Source organism: Labeo rohita, chromosome 13, assembly GCF_022985175.1.
Source record: "Labeo rohita strain BAU-BD-2019 chromosome 13, IGBB_LRoh.1.0, whole genome shotgun sequence".
Lineage (NCBI taxonomy): Eukaryota > Metazoa > Chordata > Actinopteri > Cypriniformes > Cyprinidae > Labeo > Labeo rohita.
The window spans coordinates 2,748,822-2,773,410 of NC_066881.1; the positions used below are offsets into that span (position 1 = coordinate 2,748,822).

The following is a 24,589-nucleotide window of genomic DNA, read 5'->3' on the forward strand; positions in this document are numbered from 1 at the left end:
TCTTTACACAATGGATGTTTCTAACATTATTATAGAAGTAAATGTGGTATAAAATTATTGAAAATTATTACACAGCAATCTGGAACGCTTGATCAATTGTCAATTGTGGCAACCAACAGAATGATATTTTCATATTTTGTTAACAACAGCCCATCCACATATCAGAATGTTCATCTATATATGTACGCATGTGTATATAACATTTTTATTTTTTATTTTATTTTGGGACATCCCTAAAAGCCATTTCAACCCACATGAATCATCAGAATTACTCCGTAGTAATGAATGAATGAATATGGATGTCAAAAAAAAAAAAAAAAAAAAAAAAAACACCATTAAAGTGATAATGAAAGCATGAGATTAGCTGGATATCTGAGCCAGTCAATTCAGTCAGTCACACTGGCAGGCATTGATGTTGGTTGTGAAAACAACCAGCCTATAATGATAAAAATCCACCCACTAATTTTTTTTTTATAGTGCATCATAAACGGTCTCTCTGAACATGCGATTCCAGATTTCTCCCTACGTACACATCATTGTAGGAAGAAATCCTGCCCATTTGTGACAATCTCTACCCTATTAGCGTAGACACAGCCCTGAGTGAGAAGCAGCAGTCCGCCATTACTGTTTTCTTGCTGTAGTTGCTGGAGATATACAATGCCACCACCAAAGAGGCATTACAAGTGTTGTGTTCTTGGATGCACCAACGAACATGGGAGTCTCTGTAGAGTTCCTGAGGACACTGGTTAAATTTAATTTTTGAAGGAAATGTCCTGTAAAAAAAAATCTGTAATATCTCCTATAAATTTAGGGATTAATACCAGCGCTTTGTGCACAAACATCAGCTCTAGACAAAGTCAGTACCACACGTTTATTTTCCAAATTGCCTTTCTTAAAGAGCTTATTGGCACTCTGTAAGCATAATGTTGCTAAAGCTAACATTATCTGTTTTCACTGATGCTGCCTTCATGTGCTACCAGAATGAAAGAATGATCATAAATAGGAATGTGATGGTTAAAAATTGCAAATGAATGCAATGTGAAGATGACCGCTTGAATTTGTCAAGCTCATAATCAGAAGTGGGACTTTGGGAAGTTTGTGATAGCATGTGATGGCACCATGAGACCAGCTATGTTGATATTTTTATTGCGCTGTGCTCCCCATCATAAATAAATACGCATTTATTATGCACAGTGCAATCAGATGACTGACTTTAAAACCGAATATGGATTGAACATATAAGGCTGAAAACAGAGTTTCTGACATTTTCACCACGTGAGATTTTTTTTTTTTTTTTTTTTGTATTTGCTGGCTTTTGAAGCTACATCATCTTCTGAAAAAGGGGGCTGAAAGCACCAGCTCATTTGCTTTTAAAGGGACAAACACAAAAATGGCACGTTTTGGCTCATACCTTTAAAAGTGGCAAATTTAACAAACTATAGAATATTCTCTGTCAGATAATTTGAGCTAAAACGTCATATATACACTCTGGGGACATCAAAGACTTATTTTACATTTGTAATATAGGCATAATAGGTCGCCTTTAAAGTATTTATGATACTGCCCTTTCAATGATTAGGACATAAAATCATTGTTCTGGAACAGAACAAATCCTCACCATCCAGTTGAGCTCCCGAACACCTCAGGACTTAACTGGAGGGAAGCCATCATGAGGTATCTGGAGAGCTTATATCCCTGATTCAGAACACAGCCAGACCCAGTGGCCAGCCCACCACCACCCTCGACCGAGGAGATTTATATAGAGTCCCCCGCAGACAGGGAGCTTCAGCCTGATGCAGTGAATGAGCCAGAACCCAAAGAAGAGTGGACAGCGCCAACAATTGCCCTGGAGCTTCAGCCCGAGAGTGAGTCTGACAATGGGGTGTGAGGCAGCGACATCTGTGGCAAAGGAAATTCTGGTGGAAGTGGACATAGAGGCTTTGCTGAAACAATGTGACACTGAGGTATTGCTTCCCACCCTTCTTTTTTATTTCTTCTTTTTTCTTCTTCATCACTCAAGCCAGCATCAATACTGCATCATCGATCTCTATGGACTTTGAATTACCATCATTGATCCCACCAAGTTTCACTCTCTCTCACCCTCATTGCAGAGCTCAGCCAGTCCTCCAGTCCCACCTCAGCTGGATGCTGGCCGCTCTGTCTCTCCACCCCTATGGCTTCAGCAGTTTCCTCCTTTCCTCTGGCACCGCCTTGGTTCTCAGTCACACCGGCTTCTCCTCAGATGCTTGGTGCCACAACTCCACCGTAGTTTCTAGAGCAAGGAGAATTGCTTGGTTCCATCAGCTCTCCCTCTGTGCCCTGGGATCCCCTTACTCCTTAAATGCTCCTTCATCGTCAGTGGTTGCCTTAATGTCGTCAGCCACCTTTATGTCTTGGCTTCTCCGTCTGTTGACTCCACCATGGGCAATCGTCATGGCTGAGCTCTGGGTCATGACCACCTGGCCATTCCTCCCGTCATCGCATCCCTTGCTGCTTCACTCATTGGCTCCTCCTTGGTATTTTCGAGGCCAAGGTGAGTAGAGTTTTCTGCCACAATGCTGGACTTCTCCTGCATCTGTTGCTGGGTGTGGGGAAGGGCCAAGTCGTCTGCAAGGTCGTCCAGTTGGTTCCATAGCTTCCACAGGGTGCCGTTTTGCTTTTCTACTGTGGATGTTTTCATGACCCAATCGATGACCAGTAGGAACAAAAACTGCGACAACAAACAACCCTGCCTCACTCCTGTTTGTACCAGGAAGAGTTGCGATCTGGTCCGTGCATGATCTATCTTTGCGAAAACCAGTCTGCTGGTCTCGTAGTTGGGGGTCGACAATGTCCTTCATCCTTTCCAGTAGAATCCTGTTAAAAAACCTTCCCTGGGTGGATAGTGGCATGATCCCTCTATAGTTAGAACAGGAGCTCCTTTCTTTCTTCTTCATCATTCAAGCCAGCATCAATACTGCATCATCGATGTCTATGGACTTTAAATTACCATCATTGATCCCACCAAGTTTCACTCTCTCTCACCCTCATTGCAAAGCTCAGCCAGTCCTCCAGTCCAACCTCAGCTGGATGCCTGCCGCTCTGTCTCTCCACCCCTATGGCTTCAGCAGTTTCCTCCTTTCCTCTGGCACCGCCTTGGTCACACGGCTCCTCCTCAGATGCTGCTGTCACACCGGTGGCTCCTCAGATGCTGCCTCACTCCTGTTTGTACCAGGAAGGTGTCTGTGAGTTGACTGTTGTGGACCACTCTACAAGACAGACCCTCGTAAGAGTTCCTGATGATGTTAGTGAATTTTTTTTTTTTTTTTTTTTTTTTTTTTTTTTTGTTTTTCCCCCCAAGCACCTCATAATGCCTGAGTAGCCTCCAAAGTGTGCCCTGTCTACGTTATCGTACACCTTCTCAAAGTCAATAAAATTGACATACAGGGATGAGTTCCACTCAAGAGACTGTTCCAGGAATGATGCACAGAGTTGCGATCTGGTCCGTGCATGATCTATCTTTGCGAAAACCAGCCTGCTGGTCTCATAGTTGGGGGTCGACAACGTCCTTTATCCTTTCCAGTAGAATCCTGTTAAAAACCTTCCCTGGGTGGACAGTAGCATGATCCCTATATAGTTAGAATAGGAGCTCAAGTTACCTTTCTTTGGTATCTTAATGAGATATCCCTCTTTCCATTCTGTGGGTACTTGTTATTCTTCCCAGCTCTTCTTAAAAAGGGGATGGAGCATCTCTACTGTAGTCTCTGTGTCAGCCTTTAATGCCTTTTCTGGAATACTGTCGGGTCCTGCTGCCATACCGCTTTTTAATTTCATTATGGCTTTGCAGATTTCTTCTGTTGTTGGTACTGTCACGGGGGCGGAGCAAAGCGACAGACACAGTGGGCGTGACGTCAGGCCTCGGAGAGGCTTTTATTAAACAATAAAACAAAGTGTCCAAAAAAGGGGGAAAAAGTGTCCAAAACAAAAGGGGGATCTGGTGTCCTCGAAGTGACGGGGTTCCGTGAAGGAGGGGTAGTGTTCCAAAAGGGAAGGGTCCAGGTAAGGGGCGGAGTCCGGCGGCCGCACGCGCTCCCCGCTCAGGTCCGGGGTGCGAGGGGCGGCGGCTTCTCTAGCGGCATCGTCCTCCTCCACCTACGCGGCGCTTCTGGGGGATAACACGGCCCGGCATCCTGGCCCGTCAGCCGTTACGGGTGCGGTCCTCATCCGGACCCGCGGGGTCCGGCAACTCGTCCTGCGGCGCTGGTTCCCTCTTCACCCCTTCCTGGACCCACGAGGACACCAGCGTGCATGCACGGGGAAGAGACCGGTCTCCTGAGGAGAGGCGCGCTCGGCATTTTAACAGCGGCGGTGATGAGGCTTCATTCACATCAGGTGTGCCTCATCACACGCCGCCAGACCTGGATGTTTCGGCGCCCCTCCTCCTCCCACACGCCCACTCCCGTCGGGAGCCTGGTGAAGGGCGGCGATTACCGACGGGGTGCAGCTGACAATAAGGGGGGGAGGCAGTCGACTCGTCACAGTACGCTAATGTCTGTTGGCAAATCTCTATCTGCTTGTTGGATATCTGGTGGATCCTGTGGGGCTGGCCTGTTAAACAGCTCTTCAAAGTATTCAACCCATCTTCTCTTCTGTCCTTCATCGTCATTTATCCTTTTTCCATCCTTGTCTTTTACTGGTCTTTCTGGTTTACTAAACTTTCCTGCTAACTTTTTGGTGGTGGCATTAAGTCTTTCATGTTTCTGTTTCTGGCTGCTTTTTCTGCGCCTGCTTTCTGCTGATGGTGTGGTGCACAGAGAATAATCTGGCCCTGAACATCAAGAAAACAAAAGAACTTATTGATTTCAGGAGGTACCAGGATGTACATACACCATTGTATATCAATGAGGAGATGGTGGGGAGTGTTCAGTTTTAAATTTCTGGGCACACACATCTCAGAGGAACTCTCATGGACGATAAATATCACTGCCCTGATTAAGAAGGAACAGAAGTGCCTATGCTTTTTAAGAATACTCAGGAAGGTAAACCTGCCACAGCAGCTCCTGGTGTCATTCTACAGCTGCTCCATCGAGAATATCCTCACACATGGTATGCTGGTGTATTATGGAATTAGCTCTGCTGCTGATAAAAGGCTTTGCAGAGAGTTATAAAGACTCTCATCACAAAACTACAGCTGCCTAATCTGGACAACATATTTACCTCTGTTGGCAAATCTATAATTTCGTTGGATTTAAGTTCAATGACCATAAACAAACTGAATCTGAATCTGAATCTATCTATACATAAATTTTGTACATGTCAGTGACTATGCAAATGAGGGTAAATGTACTTCTTGTAGAACCACACCGTACATATAAATGCATATGAATATTGATGAGAATGTTAATGTTGATGAGAAAATGTGCTTATAATTATTGCATATAAACTGCAGATCTTCAGTGAATTGTAGGAATGACCTACAATTTGTGATGTTTTCATTATCGCTGAATTCTTTCTTTTAGTTAACACACTGTTGGATTGTTAAACCATTTTCTCAGGTGCATGTCAAACACTCTGGAGACCACTCTGTATGATGTACCACATGCCAGCCAGAAAAGAATCACCAGGGTCTCCCTATCCGTGTCGCCATTCACTTCTCAGAAGATCCAGCAGCACTGTCAGGGCCTCCCTGCTCAGCCAAAAATCAGGCTGTGTGTCACCATCATTAAAAAAACTTGTCCAGCATTGGCACATTTAGGTTTATCCTGCAGTACAGGGGTCTGATCTAATTTAGTGAAAGAAGGAAAATACAAATTGTTTAGAACTATGATAAAGTAATTAGTAAAAGAAATATTAAGGTACTTTAGTAAACTACTTTTAGTAACTACTAATACCACGTTGGGGAAATGTACAAGTCATATTTAAAACCTTAGTTGAAGGGATAGTCATCATTTTGCCCCCCCACTGACTACCATAGTATTTTTTTTTCCCTGAAAAAACACTCATAGTAATCTACTTCATTGCTTCGTTACAGTCCACCACTGATCATTTTGAAAATGAAACTAACATATTTTTTTTTTGTCAGAAAATTAACAAAATTGTTGCTAACTACAGCTGCAACCCATATCAAAGGCTGGGTACAGAGCTCTGTTCAGGTGTTACTGCTGCCGCTGAACATTGAGATGAACAATGCATAATTTGTTTTTATTTATTTACAGTTTTATTTTTATGGTTACTTAACTGTTTAAAATCAGAGTTGCAAACCTTTCTAAATATATTCACCATCAAGACAAACTAAAATCACACCTTGGTAACATATCAGTCAGCATTTGAACTGCTATATGTATGTGTGTGCGCATGGTTTTGTATTTTGTTTTCATATGTATCATTACATTATTCAAGTTGGTTCAAACGCAATGAATGCATTTAAAATTGTAATCCGGCAAGGATCCAGCAAAACAATAAAATTTACCCGCACACGCTCTTGGCCTCCTACCATCTCCTCCAGTAAAACATAAATATAAAAACAAATATGACCAATTCTGGCTCCAAAACGTAAACATCTTAAACTGTCAGGATGGCAGCAGTCCTCTCGCACCGTTGCTATGCGACAAGAGCGGTAATCGGGAAGACCTGGTGGCGCAATTAGGAAGTCCTGTGAAGGCGGAGCGTCTCATGGGGTGCTTCTCAATGTCCCTCCTCGTCTTCTCGCTCCTCCATCCTCCATCCTATGACCCGGAAACCAATCGAGCTCAGCCATCTTGTAGGACATCTTAATACTCTAATTGCACTGTGAGGAGGCTTCCTGAGGAGTCATGAGCGAGGATACACAGGTGTATCCTTAGCGGAAGTGTTTTATCGACTAAACGTATAAATTCTCCTCCCCCTTCACATCTGTCGTAATAGTTTACATTTTATATTTTATCTTTGAGGTTAAATAATGTCATATTTAAACAGGGCGTCTTGCTTTATTCATATTTATTATGAATGCCTTAAATAATGAACTAACAACATATAAGCAGATCCCTTTAGCACAGCTGATGACGCTTTGAAGTGATGCTTGAGTGGTCAAGAATATTCCAATGTTCATCCTTTGATTCCTCCGTCCTCGCGTCTTTTCCTTGCGTCCTTCCCTCGCATTTTGAAGGGGTGGAGCTAAGACGCGAGGAAAGGAAACGAGGATGCACAAATAAGAAATGAGAAGCACCCATGCACTTCGGAGGGTCCTTCGTGCACTGCGGAGGCATGACTTCATTTAATCATTGGCTCTATGGATATTCTCAACACAGTTCACTTTCGGAACTCGAGCTGAGTCAGAAATGCTTTGGGAACGCCTCTGTGTGACCATGTCCTGAAGCATGTGTGAAATTGGTCCAATGGAATGGTTGACAGATGGTGGCAGTGGTCCTTTTGTCCACCCACTCTGTTTCCTGTATTCCACAACCACACTTTTATCTCATTCTCAACTTCAGAATCAGGAGGACTTGGCTGAAAGGAGCATTTTTAACCAGCCTCTGAAAAGCAAATATGCCTATATCAGGGATCCTCAAATCTGGCTAGTGAGATCCACTTTCCTGCAGAATTTAGCTCCAACTTTGAATAAACTCACCCACCTGTGATTTTCAAATTATCCTGAAGACTTTTATTAGCATGCTCAGGTGTGTTTGATTGAGGTTAGAGCTAAACTCTGCAGAAAAGTGGATCTCACAAGCCAGATTTGAGGATCCGAGGATCCCTGGCCTACATGAAACAACAGGTTCTGAAAAGGTCTCTTTTGGATTGAGCCATTCCAGTTCATTTGAGTGGCTAAAGAATAGCCAGTCAGTGTTGTTAGTATTGTATCCTAGTTGCATCACAGAGCTGCCTACACAAAACCTACATGGCCCCAAAGGTACAAAAGTTGCTCTGGGCCTGAACGGGCTGGCCCACACTGGGCCATCATGGGATTAATGTGGGCAGTCCACTAGTGTGGGCTGCTCGCAGAGAGGCCACGGTGAGCCCAAAGCCGTGGGCCCTACCTGGGGAAGCCTGCACTGGGCCTGGTTAGATTTGGTGTGGGCTGGCGCTAGCCCACTGTGCCTGTAAAAAGCCAGCATGGACCCCGCAGGGACATGTTTGCAGGGCATGTTGTAGGGTGGCTGGAGAGAAGTTTTGATACTTCTGCTTCAGTGAGGGGACAGAAAGAGAAGAGGGGAGTTTTACCAATGGATGTGGTTGGTTTGAGTTGTTCTGTGCTGGGGGCCCTTAAGTGAGCCCTAAGTGGGCCAGGAGGTGGTCTGGCTAAGATCCAGTAGGGCTAATGGAGAAATACAACCACGATCAGATGATAAGAGCAGGTTATTTGTAACTCCGATGAGTGCAGTCTTAGGTACTATGATGCGGCCTAAATGCTGACCGGAAATCTTTACAGATACCATTTCTCTCTAAGAAGGAATATAGTTGTGAGAATACTACCTTTTCTAGTATCTTTGACAGAAAAGGGAGATTTGAGATCGCTCTGTAATTAACTAATTCTTCAGGGTTAAGTTTATGTTTTAATGACGTATAGGTTACTTTCGGAATCCTTATTCCCTGAAGGAGGGAACAGAGACATTTTCATTATCATGCCAAGGTGGAGCCAGAGGGATGAGGGAGCCCTGAAGAGCCAGTGGGATGACGGGCGCAGTGGAGGCAAAGGAGAAAGGAGCCAAGGCAGAGCGGATGGGTCGGACGACTGAGGTGGAGTCTGGGATTTGAAGGCTGGAGGCGGAAACAGGGGATCCTTACGCCGAGGCATAGCTGGAGACTAGACGGTCCAAGTCGCAACTTCAAATGCACCCTTCGTTTCACAGGAAAATGAAGGATACACCAGATGGATCCTTTGCAGCCGACCCTATTTTAGAATTTATAGCGCACCGGTAAAGACGGGATTTTTATTCAAACAAAATAGCGGGTGTTATTTACCTGACTCTGTAATTTAATATTTCAAAATGCAACACTGTTATATGTATAGTCCATTCAATTTTTTCTTAGCCATTGTAGCTTTACAATTCTCTTACTTGCCTGTAGTTGTGGTCAGCAGGTCCCTCATCCGGGGCAGACACCACTGCAGACAGCTGGTCACGCCATGGAGCACCACTGGCTGCTTCCAAAGCATGCTCCCCTTCATCCTCTGCCACATCCTCCTCGTGCTTATTTTCCTGGGCCATGGTGTCACCAACCCCAAGGCAGATGCTATGGAGGATGGCACAGGCTGTTATAATCTAAAATGGGGAAAAACAAGAAAAAACAAGGGTTCAGGGCCATGGGCTGTGGCAGAGCACTCGTGCATCATGCACTGAACTGGGCCTATGTAGGTATCAGTGGTCACAAACAGCCTGCAGGATTATGAACGGGAACAGTTTCCTGTTGTAGCACTGACCATCAGGGCTGCTTGGTGGCTTGATGCAGACATGGCAGCCGTCGAATGCTCCTGCAGCTTTCAAAATGAGCTCTGTGTCTTGTAAGCCATGCAAACCCATAGCAAACTGCGTCCAGATCTTCTGGGGTGTTTGGGAGGTGACTTTCTTGGTGGTGGATGGCCACCATCTCCTCAGCGACTCTGTGGACAATGTGGTGGACAGTGGAAAGAGGCATGTTAAAGTGCCCTTATTATGGCTTATAAAAGGTTCATATTTTGGTTTTGGAGTCCCCAACAACAAGTTGACATGCATGCAAGGCTTTTGTTGTCTTATAATATGCATTTATTTTTACCTTGTTTGCTCAACGACTCCCAAACGGTTCGTTAAAACAAATAATTTGTTCAAACCACTCCTTTGCTGACACTAATCTGCAGTGATTGGTCCGATGACGCAGTCTTTTGTGATTGGTTTAACGTCACTGCGTGCAGCGAATTTCAAACACGGAACGTCCAAATCAAAATCAAATCACCTTTATTTATATAATGCCTTTAACAATACAGAATTGTGACAAGGCGGCTGTACAGTATTAAATAGAAAATAGTGCATCAACAATGCAAAGGGCAACAGTAAACACTCAATTCTCAGGTAGAGGTAATTAATCAAATACAATAAAATAAAATACAATATTGTGTAAAGTGAAGATAAAGTGTCCCCAACTAAGCAAGCCAGAGGTGACAGTGGCAAGGAACCAAAACTCCATCGGTGACAAATGGAGAAAAAAACCTTGGGAGAAACCAGGCTCAGTCAGGGGGCCAGTTCTCCTCTGGCCAGACACAGAGGACTCACCAGGTCCCGTGGCCCTGTGCCGACAGCCGTCTAGGTGACGAGGTCTTCACTGGGGATCCATCTCTGGGGCTCATCTAGTCGATGTGGTCTCCGCTGACATTCAGGGCTGTAGAGGTCGTCTCTAGTTGCCGATCCACCGTCTTGGTCCATCACTGTCACTCTAGCCCACAACTCTGTGGTAAACAACACCCAAACAGCCATAGTATATGCGTCAACCCAATGCAGAAACGTATTAATAAAGCACTGCAGCTTGTACACTAACGTATTGTTCTATTCTTTATCAGAACTTGAAGTAATAACAACAACAAACATTCACTATTCATCAACATATTTCTAGACAATAGCGAGTGAACAGATAAAGCTGTCAACTGGTTAGCCAGAGACCTACGAGCTGCGTGGAGCGAACACAACACACACAACTAAATGCGTATTAAATGTGTTACTTTGTGACGTATAGCCGTAACAGAAAAAGATTCAAATTCCTGTTGACTCGTTCAGGCGTTTGTGAACCAACTTTTTTTTTTTTTTTTTTTTTTTTTTTTTTTTTTTTGTGATGGACAGTAACTTTATGTATCATGCACTCTCGGCTTTGCAGATAGTTTATGTTCACATACAGCTACATGACACTGCATGAAAGGTCATATTTGAAAAGGCATAATAGGAGCACTTTAAACACTCTAGAGACCACTCTGTATGATGTACCACAGAAAAGAAAGGGTCTCGATTGTGGCATCCCATCCATGTCGTCGTTCATTGTTCAACAGATCCAGCAGCACTTGTCAGGGCCTCCCTCCTCAGCCGAAAATCAGGCCATGTGAGTCACTGAAAAACCTGTCCAGCACTGGCACATTCAGTTTTATTCTGCAGTACAGGGGTCTGGTCTGATTTAGGGAAAGAAGGAAAAGAGAAATTGTTTAGAGCTATGACAAAGTAATTGGTACAAGAAATATTGAGAGAATTTTAGTAAAGTACTTTCAGTAACTAATAATACCACCTTGGGGAAAACTTGAAGTCATGCATTTAAAGCCGTAGTAAAGTAAAAGTATTATCTTGCATACTGTAATGTACTTAAAGTATGACAAATAATAGTGATGGTATATATTCTGCACAAAAAAAAACAAAAACAAAATATTGTCTGGGTTTTTATAACCTATATGAAAGCAAGTGAGGGATTAATGACTTAACTGAATTAACACATGTAAACAGAACGGTATGATCAAGACAAGGAAAACCTGGTGAAAAAAAATCAACACAGAAGACCACAGACATGTAACAGAGTCTCTAATGGTGAGGCCAGCTAGCAGACGGTCGCTCCCAAGTCATCTCCTATCACTCATCGATCACTCCCAAGTCATGTTTACTCACTGAACAATTTGGATAAGGCTAATTAAATTAAGGAATCCCTGTCAACCATAGTCGCCAGCCATTTCCCTTTTAAATAGGACCTAATGAGATGATACAGTAGATTATGCATAATGGCTTTGCTTCAAAGAGTGAGGGTGATTAATTCACAGGATTAGTTGTCTTTGTCTACTCTCTCTTTATTATTTTGAATTTGTATAGCGCAATAACAATAAAGTGTGTCTGAAAAGGTTTTACAGTTTAAAAGAAATTTTAGTTGAAACACATGAAATTCTGTACTGCATTTCTTTAAAGGGGTCATCGGATGCCCATTTTCCACAAGTTAATATGATTTTTTAGGGTCTTAATGAAAAGTCTATAATATACTTTGGTTAAAAATTCTCAATGGTAGTGTAAAACAACACCCTTTTTACCTTGTCAAAATCAGCTCTGCAAAAATTATCCCATTCTGGTCGAGGCTGCTTTAAATGCAAATGAGCTCGCCCGTCTCTTCTCTGACGAGCCTGTTTACTTTAGAAGTGTTTAGCCGCTAAACTTGCTAACTAGCACATTATTTGGAAAGGCAATCTTACATATTATATAATCTTACATAATCTTAATATTACATCCAGCAACACAACACCTCAATCGCTCAATTTTAGTCTAACTTACATCCCTGCTCCGGCATCAAAACATGGAGGTTGGACTGTTACAACTGATCGGAGGTAAGACACTCACGTCAATCAACTATCGTGGGAGCGGCCTCTGTCGGTGTGACGCCACAGCGACAGACATCTGAGAATGGCTCGATTTGAAAAAGGGGATATTATTTTTACAGATTAATTAAAAACCACTACATGGATTTTTATCATTATAGGGTAGATACACTGCCAACACACATTCATGTTCAAACAGCATGTAAAAGTGAACTTAGCATCTGATGACCCCTTTAACAAAGAGATAAGTATTTAACAGGCATCAGTTGTGAAGACAACCATTGCTGTTTAGGACGTAATGTAGTAGATGGTTTAAGGCCGATATCAGATTGTGGAAGTCAACTGTGAATTCTGTCTAGGTAACAAAGTCATCATTAATCTGCTTGTCTCGTTTTTTTCTTTCTGTTTTGCAGCGGTATCTCTCGCACTAGCTTTGAATGGCGTCTTCACAAATACCATCAAGTTGATAGTTGGCAGGTAATGTACAAACATTATTTCTGTACTGTTTCCACCAGAATTTTATACAATGATTGTTCTGTGTTCAATATACACTGGAGGGTTGAAAACAGACAGACACAGTGGTGCAGAATGCAAGATTGGGCACAACTGCAAAACAGTGGTCTCATGTTATACTGTTCATCAGAATTATGGAATTATTACAGTGAAACAAAAAAATAAATCATCTGTTCACCCTGTATAAACTTCTCATATTTTATATGTACAATAAACAGAATAATTACAAAATATGGTTAGAAAGCATGATGCTAGCTGTGTCAGAACACTAGTCTATCAATCAAATCCAAAGCAAGAATGTGACAGCAGATAAAAGTAAACAATAAATGAATGAGAGATTGTTACAAAAGTGCCCATACACTGAACATAGAAGCGCAAACGTTTGATGCTAAAACAAACCTCACTGGTTTGCGTGCATCACGCAACATACACATCACACATACACAAAAAATGCTTGATTGTCCTTGAGATTGGCTCGGGATATCCCTTATGTATGTATGTGTGTGTTTTATTAGGCTAAGTTTGTATATTTATAACAAAAGCATTACTTGGATCTTTACATTTTTTTTAAAAAGTTTTGTGTAGGATCTCAGTTTGAGTGTATTGACCATTTGGTAATAAAAACAATACTTTTATTTAATAAAAAAAGAAGAGTTTGTCCATGTCCACCCCTTTAAGAAAAGGACATCCCTTTTAGTGACACTTGGACAACAGATTTTTTTTTTTTGTCTCTTCAGTGGTGGGAAATTCAACGGCTGAGGCGAGTAAGTTGGTGACTTTTAAACTGACAAATTTTCTTTGTATGAGTTTGATTATTTGCTTTTCCTAAGCTTAACATGTCCACCCTGTTGGCATAAAATATGCTGGAAGTGATTAGAATACAGTATTTTCAAAATATGTAAGTTTAAAAATACCACATTCACTTCAACAACCAGACGAACTATTTAGCTAGTCACGGTTTGTTGTAAGCTAATATGCTAATTAAAGCTCAAAATGTCCACCCTGTCGTTCCAAAATGTCCACTCTGTCAGCCAATTAGACTTGATAGGGTATACATACACATGACAAGGTGGACATAGCATGAATTCAGAGTTAATATTGCTAAAAACTAAAATGAATGGCAGGTGGGGGTAATGTCAGTGTGATTGAGAATGTAATTATGTATTATTATTGTATTTGTTGTTGTTGTTGTTGTTGTTGAATAAATGTTTCATTGTCATATTTTGTCATGCTTTGTGTGTTCTGGTTTGTGTCCACCCTGTCATCTTAATATTTAATTATTTTTTTTCCCCCCCAAATATTAATTAAATCATATCTATATAATCCAGTGTTTTCAATAGCTAGGTGTGGGGGTAATAAGATGCAAACAAAAAACTGCATCTAAATGTCAGTTATTTCCAAATAAGAGAAAAATACATGTGCAAATTGTATGAGTTTCTTTAAATACACATGGTTTTTTTAGAATTTGAAAGCAATCAAACAACCCTGTTTAGGAAAGGGACATTATACATTTCAGAAAATATTATTTGCATCTTAATATTGCAGTGAAAATATATTTAACAGTAATATATTTGTCCATGACAGGGTGAACATATCTTATGGTTTATGCTTTGAATAATGGCCCATAATTATTAAAAAAAAAAAAGCTCAGCTAATGTGTTTCTATAGTACTCTACTATTTATGACATGACAAATTAAGACCAAATTTTTTGAGTATTGCGAGGGTTGAAAAGCACTCTATGGGAGATGTTGACCCAGGTATAGTGCTATATAAGCATCCATACTGTATATAAAGAGCTATTAGTATATTTGTTCTGTTATTTGTAATCATGCTATTGCAATTGGTGTTGGTCTTGATTTCAGGCCAAGGCCAGACTACTTCCACCGCTGTTTCCCTGATGGACAGATGAATGCAAAGATGCTGTGCACTGGAGAGCCAGACCTGGTTTCTGAGGGTCGGAAAAGTTTTCCCAGCAGCCATTCTTCCTGTAAGTACCATATACTGTGCTCCCAGCTTGTGACAGAAGGTCCCTCTTGATGGGTATTTCCCGATTATGGCGATTTGCCAAAAAGAGAAATAATATTGATATTGTTCCCATAAATGAAATGCTTTTGGTGTTAATCTGTCATTATATTAATTTTAATAATATTCCTGTGTAAATGACTGCAGAAGCAAATGCTGAAATATAATAAGCATTTTACTGATGCGCCTCTGCCGTGCTTGCTTAGCTTGTCACTTTGTTTCTGACTTGCTCAGCCTTAAAAAATAGCTCCCATATTTATTAATACCTTCTGTTTGCCAATGTAAATGACATTATCAGGATGAGTATTTGGGGTGGAGAAAAAAAACAAAAAAACATTCTGTACAAAAAATAGCAAATTTCACACCACAGCTAATGAAAACTGCACAGATAGCACAGGTATTTTTGGAAACTCTTTGATTGTTAGATATTGTTGGATTTTATTATTTTTTTTTTTGTTGTTGTTGTTGTTTTACAGCTGATGAATGATAAAAGCATTGACAACCAATCAGAATCCATTCAACTTTAAATGCTCAAGCTCTTTAAAGGGGCAAACACGTTTTGCTGAATACTCTCTGATGACAAGAAGCACAAACACTCGGCTCTGAAGCCAAAAGCTGAATGTGCGATTACACGTGCTCTTCCTGATGTAACCGCAAGGCAGGGTGCACCACACAAAGCTCGCACACCAATGGACATTGGCTCGTTTTGTTACACTTGAAGGTGATAGGGCTCTCAGATGAGATCCCAATTTGTCGATTTGTTCCAACGTGACGTTGACTGTGACCGTCTTGAAGGGAAATTCCTAAAACCTAAAGTGCAATACCTTATACCATTTTGTCCAATAATTTTGTAACAGGCAGACAAACAGATAGCAGAGATATAGAAATTAGTGTGCAGATTGTGAAATATGGTGCAAGTACTGCAGCAGTGCATAGTCTAGTTCTCAGCTATTGCAGTAGTGTAAGAAAAGAAGTGTGGTGAATGTGATGGGCTGGGTGCAAATTAGAGAGATGTTCATTCAGCAGTCTCGCTGCACTGGGATAGAGGCTGAGGGCCAGTCTAGTGGTTCTGGATCTGATGTCTCCCTGAGGGCAGCAGCAGAAACATGCGCTATGCTGGGTGCGACTGATCTCACAGGAAATTATGCAGTCTCCGCAGATAGTGGGTAATATAGATGGTGTTAATCTCCAGGAGGTTCATCCTGATGATTTTCCCCGCTGTCCACACCACGCTCTTGGAATACCTGCTGTTCAGCCTTAGTGCAGCTGGAGAACCACACCAAGAATCCATAGGTCAGCAGTGTTGGGGAAAGTTACTTTTAAAAGTAATGAATTACAATATTGCGTTACTCCCTAAAAAAGTAAAAAACGGAATTGCGTTACTTAGTTATTTTTTATGGAAAATAATGCGTTACGTTACATGTCTTTACAGTATAATGCAGAAGAACAGAGTTCAACACTCTTCAGCAATAAAAAAAAGAACAAATTTTAGTTTATCTTGAGTAATTTTTGCTCATTATGGTTGAAATTGGATCATTAAAGGATATTTGTAGTATTTAACATAATTAATTATTGCAGGTTTGCATCATATTTTAAGTTGCATTTCACTGTTTTTATACATTGAGAAATACTGAATCTGTTTTTTTTTTTGTGTGTGAGAGAGAGTGAGCTGAATTAATGCACGTTCACATTTATTCTAGAAACATCTTCCGTTTTCTCTTAACATGGGGACAGGAGAGCTTTCAATCAATAAATGGGGAAAAAAAAAACTGGCATTATTTGAAAAAGTAACTCAGATATGTTCTTGTAAATTAACAAGTAATGCGTTACTTTATTAGTTACTTGAAAAAAGTAATCTGATTGCATAACTCACGTTATTTGTAATGGTCTAGGTCAGCATGCTCTCGATGGCACAGTGGTAGAAGTTGAGAGCTGCTTAGGAAGTTTGTCTCTCAATTTCCTCAGGTAGAAGAGGCACTGTTGGGCCTTTCCCACAGCTGAGGTGGTGTTAATCCCCCAGGACAGATCCTCAGTCACAGTCAGTTCCAGAAACTTAAAGCTGGCCAAAACCTTCGGCCGAATCGCAGTGTGATATTGCTTAAAAAAAAATCACTGTGCATTATTCCCCACACATAGCGCGATCTAAACCCAAAACATGTTAAAAAAAAAAAAAGCTGATATTGACCACTTTCAAGGCATCGTGAGTTCATGTTTTACTGACAGGCGCCCTTTTTGCTGGTGAGCAGAAGCCGATTGTTAGCGAATCAGCACACTGTATTCAGGTCAGGTGACAAGGCTGCCAGTCTTGCCAGGCTGCTGTGTGCTAACTGAAAGAAGTTTCGTCAAAGTGATCAGGGATGGATAATTTTGATTAACTTGATGAACCTGTGATATCATCTTTAGGGCATAAAAGGAAAATAAAAGCTGAATTTTTTTCTCGGAACCTTGCTAAAGCAGCACGTTACAATGTTAAGGGAAAAGCTGCTCCCTGTATTGCATGTAATCACAACCATACAGTCTATGATCACAACAACAAAAGCTTTCAGGCATCTACGTTATCAGCTGATGAGAGTACAAAGATGTTTTTTTTTTTTTTTCTCTCTTACTCTGAAACTTGAAATGTAGACTTATCTGCTTTTGCCAAAAACCGACTGTTGGAGTTATCTGCTTTTGCTATAAAACAGGTTTTATATACATACAGGTGCATCCCAGCGGCAACCTCCCAGTCTCCCCCTTGAAGCCAACACGGAAGTGACTAAAACTGCAATTCATCGACTGGCCGCTAGAGACTGGCTGCAAATAGGAGTCAATCCCATAGACTCCCCATGTTAAAATGCCCAACTTCACAGCAGAAAAAAAAAGTTTACAGCCTGGTACAAAAAGTGGCTTTGATCTATATAGCTAATTTTGCTCTTCATGTCAACTGTGAGGAGGTGAATTTTTTGTGTAACTCATCGGTTTAAATTATATTAAGCCTTAAAGTTCTGCATAATTTAGGACATGGTCACTTGAGTGACGGGTAGGTTGCCGCTGCTGTCACCACCGTCACGCTAGGCGAGCGTGGATTTTAGCAACCAGCTCCACCCACGTCCTGCCTCTTTGCCCATTTTCGATTATCCGGGAGTGACGTGCAGTGACGTGATTCCAAGTTGGCGACAGCCGACTCCCGCCCACTAAGAGCTTCAAAAATGCTCTTCAGAAAGCTACGGGTGATGTCACGGACACTACGTCCATATTTTTTACAAGTCTACAGGTGCATCTCAAAAAATTGTAATATCATGAAAAAGTTCATTTTTTTTATTGTAACATTTTAAAAAATGAAACTTTCATATATTCTAGATTCATTACATGTAAAGTAAAACCTTTCAAAAGTTTTTTTTTTTTTTTTTTAAATTTTGATGATTAGAGCATACTGCTCATGACAGTCAAAAATCCAGTATCTCAAAATATTAGAATATTTACATTTGAGTTTCATTAAATGACCATCCCTACAGTATAAATTCCGGGTATCTCTTGTTCTTTGAAACCACACTAATGGGGAAGACTGCTGACGTGGCAGTGGCCCAGAAGACAATCATGGACACCCTCCACAAAGAGAGTAAGAGGATTTTTGACTTTCATGAGCTGTAAGCTCTAATCATTAAAATTAAAACAAAAAAAAAAATGTAAGAAATATTTTACTTTACACGTAATGAATCTAGAATAGTTTCAGTTTTTAAAATAAAAAAAAAGAACTTTTTCATGATATTCTAATTTTCTGAGATGCACCTGTGTGTGTGTACCTGGTATTTATCATGTTATGGGGGACCAAATGCCCCTACAAGGATAGTAATACCAGTAAATTTTGACCTTGTGATAAATAAAAAATAAATAAATAAATAAAAAAGGAGTTATCTGTTCTTGCAAATAAACTCCTCACATAAATGTTTGTTTATTTATTTATTTATTTATTTACATTTAGTGTTTTAGCAGTTGCTTTTTTCCAAAGCAACTTACAAAAGAGGACAATGGAAGCAATCAAAATCAACAAAAAAGCAATAACATGCAAGTGCTATGACAAGTCTCAGTTAGTCTAATGCAGTACACGTAGCAAGAATTTTTTTTTTTTTTAATTATATAAATAAAAAGAAAACAGAATAGAACAAGAAAAAGCAAGCTAGTGTTAGAGGCCCTTTTTTGCTTTTTGTTAATTATATAATAAATAAAGAGGGAAAAATAGAACAGAGAAGCTATTGTTATTTATTTATTTATTTATTTTTTTTAAAGAAAACAAGCAGTAAGAAAATGAATAGAGTAGTCAAAAAGGTCTAAAAGGTCTTTTTTTTTAAGAATAGAGTTAGAATAGAGAGTGCTAGAGTTCAGAGGGTCAATTAAAGATGGAAGAGATGTGTTTTTAGCCAATTCTTGAAGATGACTAAGGACTCAACTGTTCGGATTGAGTTGGGGAGGTCATTCCACCAGGAGGGTACATTTAATGTGAAAGTCCGTAAAAGTGATTTTGTACCTCTTTGGGATGGCACAATAATGCGCAGTTCACTTGCAGAACGCAAGCTTCTAGAGGGCACGTAAGTCTGTAATGAAAGTAATGAATTTAGATAAAGGGGTGCAGAGCCAGCGGTGGTTTTGTAGGCAAACATTAATGCCTTGAACTTTATGCAAGCAACTATTGGTAGCAGGTGCAAATTAATGAAGAGAGGTGTGACGTGGGTTCTTTTCGGCTCATTAATAATTAATCTTGCAGCCGCATTATGGATTAATTGTAAAGATTCGATAGAGCTGGCTGGAAGACCTGCCAAAAGAGCATGCCAAAAGTTGATGACAGGCAAATCATAAAAGCTGTGAAAATTAACCCTAAAATACATGTCTGTAAAATCACCAACAACCTCCAGAAAGCTGGGGTGATGCTCTGACAATCTACTGTCCACAGGAGACTTTGACACAGAATTACTGAAGCTACACAGCGAGATGCAAAAGTATGACCAGTACCAAAAATAGAAAGGCAAGATTAGAGTTTGCAAAAGCCAGTAGAGTTTTGGAACAGAGTTCTATGGACAGATGAGCCAAAGATTAACCTTTATCTAAGGTTAACCTTTATCTGATAGGAAATCAAAAGTGTGGAGAAAAAAGTGAACTGCAAATGATCCTAAGTATACAACCTCATCTGTAAAGCATGGTGAAGGTGGTGTCATGGCATGGGCATGCATGGCTGTCTCTGGAACAGGCTCTCTCAATTTTCATGATGACTTAACGTATGATGGCAGCAGCAGAATGAGTTTGGAAGGGTACAAAACCATCTTGGCTACCAATATACAAGAAAATGCCACCAGAATATTTAACCCTCTGGGGTCTGAGGGTGTTTTGGCACCCTCGAGAAGTTTTGACATACCCTGACATTTGTGCTTTTTTCAGTATCTTAAAAACATATTAATGGCTAAAGTCTGATTACATTGTAATCAGCACAAACTGGGCTACAATAATATGCAAGCAACATTAATGTACATGTTTGTGTTTTTGAGAAAACAACATTTATCATAAATTTTTAAGTCACTGAAATAAGGCCATGAAACACATTAAGAACATTAGATCACAAGACTTTTGAACTGGATGTAGTAGGCTAGAGTTTTTTCTACAAGATGATGTGAAAATCATCTCACAACGGCCATGAATATTTAGTGATTCACACCTGAGAGATCCCTAGAAAAAAAACATCTGTCAGCATGTTAATATCAGGAACATCTGTAATGCATACATATAATATGATTTTGTCGTCATAGACTCACGCATGCTTTATACTATCATAAAAAAAATTGACATTTTATATCTGAGAAACTAATTGTTGTTTAGCATGTTAAGCATCTATTGACAGAGTATTAATAATAAACATAATAATATATAATTTATAATAATTAGATATTACAAAATTATAATAATTTATAGTCATAAACACAAGCATGCTTTGTATGTATTATACAATACAAAACCATTTTATGTCTGGGAAACGTACTCGGTTACTGTCGTAACCTCGGTTCCCTGACATACGGGAACGAGTACTGCGTCGCTAGACGCTATGGGAAAAAGTCATTTTTTCTCCTTGACTGAAGCTTCTTTAATAACGCAGTGAAACTGCATGGACACTGGATCGTGCAGTGAAACGAAACGAACCAATGACTCGGCAGCAGTGCTGCATGAGCCTATGGCGACAAAGCCCGCCGTAGCCCGCCAGAAGGGGCGGGGCCATACGACTATATAAGCGGCCACGGCGCCAAAGGATCCTCAGGTTACTTCGACTGAAGCGACGACTAAGTCGTGCAGCGACATGGCACAGCTAGCAATGCAGTACTCTTTCCCTTATCTCAGGGAACCGAGGTTACGACATTAACCAAGTACGTTCCCTTTCGATACTACACTCGTACTGCATCGCTAGATGCTATGGGAACTGTTCCATACACGCTGTGTCATGGTAGAGGATCGACTAATAAACTTTTGCCCAAGCACACTTTGGGGGCCTAGAATACAGCAAAAATGAATATAGCCTGCAGGTGTAGCCTGAAGTCGCTCCCATGGGGCCCGCACAGCCTCGGTAACCCGGGAGCGTGCGGGCGGCTCAGTCCAGCATGCTAACTCATGCACAGAACTAGCTCCATTATACAGAAACGACCCTCGCCTGTAGGGCGGGGACGTCCAGGTTGTAGAACCTAGTGAAAGTGGACAGTGAGGCCCAGTTAGCCGCCACACAAATTTCTGCAATGGACACACCACTAGACCATGCCAAAGATGTGGCTGTGCCTCTGGTAGAGTGGGCACATACCCCGATGGGACATTGCAGCCCCAATGTGGAGTAAGCTAACGTGATAGTGTCGACTATCCACCTAGAAGGTCCCTGCTTCATGACCAGATGTATTTATTGCGGCTACCGAAGCAAACAAAGAACTGTTTCGACTGCCTAAAGGGGGCGGATTGCTCAGTGTAAATCCTCAATGCCCTGACCAGACAGAGTAAATTCAACTCCTGGACCTCCTCTGAGGGAGGGAACACAGAGAGCATAATTACTTGTGTCCAAAAGGGAGTAGAGGGCACTTTAGGTACTTTAGGTGACTTGGAGTCACCTGGTCTGCACTCAAGACAGGAGGGTTTTACAGAGAGTGCCTGTAAATCTCCCATATGCTTGACTGACGCTAAAGCCAGCACCAGAGCAGCTTTAAACAATAGGAGTTGAAGGTCTAAACCCCGTAATGGTTCAAAAAGGAGGGCCCTTCAGCGCCCTCAAGACCGTAGAGAGGTCCCAAGTGGGGATAGTGAGGGGACGAGGAGGGTTCAACCTCCTGGGTCCCTTCAAGAATTCAACAACCAAGTCGTTTCTGCCTACTGACTGGCGTGCTATTGGGGCATTGGAAGCCGTTATAGCAGCTATGTAAACCTTAAGCCGATATGTCACAGGAGGCTGGGTCTTCGCCGCAGGTTGAACACCAGGCAGAAAGGACAGACCATTTAAGAGCGTAGAGGCATCTTGTAGATGGAGCTGTAGCTTGAGAGATAGTGTTCAGAACACTCTCTGGGAGGTTCACAGACTCCTGTCCAGAGATCAAAGGTGCAGAGCCCACAGCTTGGGCTGGGGGTGCAATATTGTCCCATTCACCTGAGAGAGGAGGTCCTGTCTCAGGGGAATAGCCCAGGGGAGGCTGCTACAAGCAGCTGGCACAGCTCCGAGAACCGATGTTAGTTTCTCCAGAGAGGGGCCAACAGAAGAAGCTTGTGCTTCTGTTCCCTGACTCACCTGATTACTTGAGGGGTCAAGAACGTCGGGGAAAAAGCTTAAATGAGGAGGTTGGGCCAGCTGTGGGCCAACAGGTCCCTGTCCTTCAAATAGTAAATTGGACAATGAGAGTTGTCTTCTGAGGTGAAAAGGTCAATCTCTGCCTTGCCAAAGATCTCCCAGATTCTCTGAACCATCTGTGGGTGAAGTGTCCACTCCCCAGAGGGAGCATTGCTTCGTGATAGCATATCTGCACCGCGGTTCAGTCTGCCCCGTACGTGTGTTGCCCTCAGCGAACGCAAGTTAAGCTGAGCCCATTCCAGAAAGCGCCATCGCACAAATCTCCCAAACCCATGTTGGAAGCATCTGTTGTGACCATCTTCCTGCTGCACTCCTCTCACGATCCATTGCGAGTCCTTCCAGGGGATCAGGGCTTTTACACGGGCCTGGTCCACCCTGATGCACAAGTGTCTGTGACGCCACCCATGAGATGGAACCCGTGGTTTCAACCAATACTGAAGGGGCCGCATACGAAGCAGGCCCAGCCTTAGCACTGGGCCCAACTGAAGCACTAGAGACGCAGGGGCCATGAGGCCCAGCATCTTCTGAAATGCCTTAAGAGGGCTCCAAATTTGAATGAGGCCGCGAGCTGCTGAATGACCAGTTCATGTTTTGGCATGACTACTGCCCTCATTTGGGTTGAGTCGAGAACTGTTTCCGGGAACGATATACGTTGGCTGATAGACAGTGTGCTCTTGGCAAAACTGACCCAGAGTCCCAGGCAGACAAGTGGCTGAGGAGGAAGGATATGTGAGATAGTAGCTCATCCTCCAACTGGGCCAGGATGAGCTAGTCTTTAAGGTAATTCAGAATGTGGACTCCCTTCTGTCTCAAGGGAAAGTAGCCGCACCCATGCACTTTGTAAAAGTGTGAGGAACTGTGCACAGTACAAAGACAATGACCGTGTACTGGCATGCCACTCCCTTGAAGGCGAATCTCAAGAATCGTCTGTGGTGGGGGGCAATTTGGAAGTGAAAGTAAGTCCCCCGGGCAGACTTACAGGAGGATCTGCTTTAATGTAATCATCCTGAACAACCGTCTCGTGAGGGCGCGATTTAGGTGTCTGAGATTGAGGATGGGCCCTAGACCGCCATCCTTCTAGGGGACGAGGAAGTAGCAGCCATAGCAGCCTGACTCGCTCTGAGCTGGGGGGACGTTTTCTATGACTCCTCTAAAGTCAAATCAAATCACCTTTATTTATATACCGCCTTTAACCCTCTGGGGTCTGAGGGTGTTTTGGGGCCCTGTAGAAGTTTTGACATGCCCTCACATTTGTGCTTTTTTCAGTATCTTAAAAACATATTAATGGCTAAAGTCTGATTACATTGTAATCAGCACAAACTGGGCTACAATAATATGTAAGCAACATTAATGTACATGTTTGTGTTTTTGAGAAAACATTTATGCGTGGTTAGTGAGAAACTAAAATCTTTAAGTCACTGAAATAAGACCATGAAACGCATTCAGAACATTAGTCCACAAGACCTTTGAGAACTGGATGTGGTTGTCTAGAGTTTTTTCTACATAAAAATGTGAAAATCATCTCATTCACGCGTTTACAGAAAACAATATATTGATTTAAATTTTCTAAAACATGTTTTGTGACTGAAAGGGAATATGCGAGGGAGTGACAACGACCATGAATATATAGTGATTCACACAAAAGAGACAAAAGACCCTCCTCTAATGGCCCATCAATGAGACTCTGACTGTCAGGTAGAAACAATGAGAGATTCAGAGAATGGAGTTTCAGACTATTTGTATTTTATTTACAACACAGTATCATCAAAACATACATAATGAAGGTCAAAAGCACATTATTGACTACACTGATCTAACCATAGAGACGTGAACAGACTTTGTGTCATTCCTGAAAACTGTTTTCTGAATTCTGTTCAACAAGTGAAACAAGTAAATTATACCTGATATTTAAGTGATTGCTGCTTCTTTCCATGGATTTAAGAAACAAAACTCATCATTA

General features: G+C 41.6%; 1 protein-coding gene across 2 annotated transcripts in view; it reads left to right on the forward strand.

Annotated features, from left to right (window-relative positions):
* Positions 1-24,589, forward strand: part of plpp4 (phospholipid phosphatase 4) — a 230,496-nt gene that overhangs the window by 159,460 nt on the left and 46,447 nt on the right. For both annotated transcript variants that reach the window (XM_051126733.1, XM_051126734.1), the window contains 2 exons: positions 12,673-12,736; positions 14,636-14,760. In XM_051126733.1, the coding sequence (XP_050982690.1) occupies positions 12,673-12,736; positions 14,636-14,760 (189 nt within the window). The remainder of the gene's footprint in view (positions 1-12,672; positions 12,737-14,635; positions 14,761-24,589) is intronic.